General features: G+C 65.4%; 1 protein-coding gene across 1 annotated transcript; it reads right to left on the bottom strand.

Moving 5' to 3' along the window:
• Positions 1 to 2,228: 2,228 nt before the first annotated feature.
• On the bottom strand, positions 2,229 to 4,033 carry EMIHUDRAFT_123092 (hypothetical protein; the record flags this gene model as incomplete). Its single annotated transcript, XM_005783588.1, has 2 exons — positions 2,229 to 2,874; positions 2,961 to 4,033. The coding sequence occupies 2 exons, from the start codon at positions 4,031 to 4,033 to the stop codon at positions 2,229 to 2,231; spliced, it is 1,719 nt and encodes a 572-aa protein (XP_005783645.1).
• Positions 4,034 to 4,149: the final 116 nt, after the last annotated feature.

Below are 4,149 nucleotides of genomic sequence, written 5' to 3'. Positions count from 1 at the left end.
GCGTGTCGCCGGAGCCGAGAAGCAGCTCCGCGTACTGCAGGCCGGAGGGCGTCGTCACCAGCTTCCCGTCGCCCTCCTGCGGCCCCGTGTCGAGTAGCGCGTTCACAATCTCGCGCCCTTCTGTCGCCGCCAGCAGCGCCACGACCGCCAGGCCACCAGCGAGGCCGAAGCGGCGCGATACAAAACCGGTCGCGGAAGCAATCGGGTCCACCAGCCCTACGTTGAAGCCGGCGCCACCTCCCGCACCCTGCTTGTCCGCGACCTGCCTCAGGTCGTAGGAGCTGTCCGCCATCGCCGGGTCGGCGGCCTCCAACTCGGAGACCTCCTTCGGCTCCTGCTGCTGGAGGACGATACGAGAGCGGTGCGGCGCGAAGGCCACGGTTCGAGGTGGCACGAGCGCAGTCAGACCGAGCGCCGCGGACGCGACGCTGAGCAGGGACATACACACATTTTTTACACAGGCGTCCAGGGGTAAGGTGTTTGTTTTTTTGCTTGGCCGGGCATCATGCCGGGGTAGGTAGGGTAGGGTCTGGGCCCTCCCGTCGGGGTTTTCCCTCTCTCACGCCGGAATTTTCACAGCAGAAAAAGAATTTTTCCGCGCAAATCACGATGTCAACCCTCCCCAAGCGACAAGCTGGAGGCAGGTCGCTAGACTGAGATGAGACCGCCAGTGGATGTGGGAGTCCACCGCGCACCGCGCTGCGAGCCTGTCGTGTCCCTTGTCAGGAGCAGGAGAGCCCCACCTGTCCCCCTGATCGTTCTTCCAAAATCCTGCTCGTGCAGGTGGGGACCCTGTCCTCGTCCCATCCCTCGTTTGGCGTGTCTGTTTTCTTTCTTTCTTTCTTTTACCCTCCCCAAGTCGTTGATCTGGTGCTTGTAGGGCTTGAGAGTGGCCTGCCATGTCACAGGAAGGACTGTGGTTGCAGGATAGTACCACCAGCCATCACTTTAGTTGGTATCTCTTAGGTGGCGAAGATCCCAGGGCGGATCTTCCAGCCCCTTTCGGCACCGCAGCGCGGTCCTACGGCCGCTGGTGGCCGCCCCGATGGCCCAGCTGGCCTAGCCGGGTCGGCTGCATGTCCGTGGGGGCCATTGTTGGGTCATTGTGTCTCGTTTGAAAACGGGTTTTTGGCCGACGGCAGAAGATCCTCTGGAGGATCTTCTGCCGGGAACCAATGTCAGAGCTCTGAACGGCTGATCTGAGAGCCCCCCAGCACAGTAGGGATTGATTATGATCAGATCCATCACTCACTGGCCGGGGTTGAGCTATTCTAGACGACAAGCCGCGTGCAGAGTGCCTGAAGTTCAGCCCCGCACGACGCACAGACGTGCCGGCTAGTGGGCTGCTAGCGCTCTGCGGGCAGCAAATGTCGCGCTTCTGGGCCACCAAGCCGGTAAGATGACCTAACCCGGTCAGTCTGAGGCTGCGGCCATGATGGTTGTACTCCTCCTGGTGTCGGTGGACCACTTTTTCGGCTTGAGCTAGCGACGAGAATGATCAGCGCGAGGTGGACTCACGAGGGAGGCCACGGGTCGCCATGTTGGGCACACAGGTGCCACCCAGGCAGAAGTATTGACCAGACAATGAATACGTACAATACCCTCACAAAGAGAGCGATGCCTTCCCACCTGCTGACCGCTTCAGCGGTGGTCGCCACCAATGCAACGACGGCACTCGCCGGCCACGTTGCTGGCCAGCACCAACAATTCTGGGCGCCGCTCGGCCCGAGGCATTGCTAGGCCTGCTCAGGTCGTGCCACATGAGCACTGAATGGCCTCTTAGGGGGCTCATGGGGCCGGTGACGGCGCCCTGCGCCGAAGATCCCAGGGCGGATCTTCTGGCCGCCACTTAAGAGATAGTACCCCACCTTCACCCATCCCATGATTTCTTTTTTAGTTTCCCATAAGTAAGGTAGGTAGGTAGGTAGGTAGGTAGGGACAGGGCAGGGGCCGGTCAGGTTTTTGCAGAATTTCAGCATGATGCCCGGCCCAAGCAAAAATAAAATACACCTGCAGGGGGCCGAAAAAATTTGCTAGAATTCTTTTACCATGGGCGACGGCACGCACCACGGCGTGCCGTTCTCCCACCGATCCCTCCCTTGTGCTTACACCGCCCTTCCTCTCGCAGAACGCAGCGAGCGCCGAGCCTCCCCCTCCAACCCACCCGCCGCGCTAGGTCTCGGTAGGGGAGACCCGCACTGCTCTCTGTGAGCCGCCCGCCGCTCGCTTCAGCGTCCACGGAAGCCGCCGACTCCGAAGTCCAGAATGTGCACGCCATGCATGTCGAGTAGCACAAGCCAACGCCAGCTGGCGGCGGTCACCAGCGGCTCGCTGCGTGCCATGCGAACAAGCTCGAGGGGAACAGGGGTGCTGCCCATCAGCTGTCGCATCGCAGCACTCGCGTGCGTGGTGCGAAGCGCGGGACCTTTACGCAGGCGGCCGGATGTCGCCCCGTCCTCGCCCCTCTCCTCGCCCTCCTCCTCGCCCTCCTCGCCCTCCTCGCCCCCACTTTCCCCCTCCCCCTCTCCCTCCTCGCCCTCCGCCGTCAGCTGCCAGCACTCGAACCTGACGACCTCCGTAGCACCAGAGCGCGACTCGCCTGGCCGCTCAAGCAGCAGCCAGGGCGCGGGCTCACTCGCCGCGTCGGCCCACAGCAAGCGCAGGTCGGTGCAGGCCGGCACGCGCGGTGCCGTCTTCATCGCCTCGAAGCAGTCGCCCACGTAGGCGCCCTCCGCGCCCAGATGCCGCTCGCCAGAGTCGAGGTGGAGCAGCCCCGGGCGCTCGATGCCGTTGACGCGGACCGTGTGCTGGTACACGAGCCACGCCGAGCGGTGCCGGTCGAAGCTCGGCCATTCCAGGCGCAGCACGGGCGACCTGCCATTACGCAAGGCGGCGGGAACGTGGTGGGAGGGACGGCGGAAGGCGGTGGCGGGAGGGAAGGCGAAAGGCGGTTGGAGGACCTGTCCTCATCGCCCCAGATGTACAGCGGCGATGCGACATCGATCACTTGAAGCAGGCTCGCCTCGAGCTGCGGCGCGGTGCGGAGGGCCTCCTCCGGATCGCACAAGCTCTGGGCGGCGGGCAGCAGCCCGCCACCACCCGCCGTGTGCGACTCGCGGATTTCGTCAGCAGACTGGCGGGAGCGCAACGACCAGACCTCGAGATACACCCCTGCGTCGGCTCCATGCGATCGCGGCTTCGGGCTTTCCAGGACGAAGACCCACCTCCTCTCCCCCCTGCGCTGTATTGAGACGAATGTCGGCGCCTTGCGCATGCAGTCGTCGTAATCGAACGCGTGCGCCTGCTCGGATCGAAGCGCCAAGACAGCCTTGCCGACCGGCCGCAGCGTCAGCACGTCGAGAAGGAGCAGCTCGTACGGCCCGTCGGCCCTCGGGCCGGGCGTCAGGTAGACCTCGGCCATCACGCCCGCCTGCTCAGACATGGCACCCTCCCGCGCCCGCAGCAGCTTCGGCGGCGCGGCGGCGTCCGCCTCGGTCGGAAGGAGCCACAGCAACGAGACCAGCGGGGCCGGCACCAGCTCACCATCTCTGTCTTCCCCCGGCTCCGGGAGCTGCGCGACGGTCACGAGGCGCAGCGGCCCCGCCTCCGGCCCGGACTCCAGCCCGAGGCGCGCAGGCGAGTAGGTACACATCCTCTCCAGGCGGCCAGCCGGCGTGTGGACCTCCACGCCGCCGTGGAGGTGTGTCAGCTCGCCCCAGAGGCCGCGCAGCAGCTCAAAGTGGTCGACGCGGTGCAGGAGGTCGCCCGAAGTGAGCGAGCGCACGATCACCGTGCCATCGGCAGGCGTGAGGGCCGCCACGTGCCCGCTGACAGCGCACACCGTCACCATGCTGACGAGGTGCGCGCTGTCGTCGCTGCCGGCGGCGCTCGCAGCGTGGGGCTGCTGCCAGCAGCGCTTGCCGGTGCGCAGGTCGTGAAGCGAGACGTGGCCATGCCCACCGAGCGCCAGCCACGGCCCATCGACGGCGAGCGATACGACGAAGAAAGGTGATGAGGCAGCCGTGGGACCCATCTCAAAGGGAAGAAGGCGGGCGCGCGCGAGCCCACGCCTTCTATTGGTGGCTGCCCGGCGACGGAGCGCGCAGCGTGCGCGCCATTCGTCGTCGCCCGGCGCGAGTGCAACCGGCT

This window comes from Emiliania huxleyi, assembly GCF_000372725.1.
Source record: "Emiliania huxleyi CCMP1516 chromosome Unknown EMIHUscaffold_1793, whole genome shotgun sequence".
NCBI lineage: Eukaryota > Haptophyta > Isochrysidales > Noelaerhabdaceae > Emiliania > Emiliania huxleyi.
Note: the sequence above shows the minus strand (reverse complement) of the source record. Positions and strands in the feature narration are given on the sequence as shown.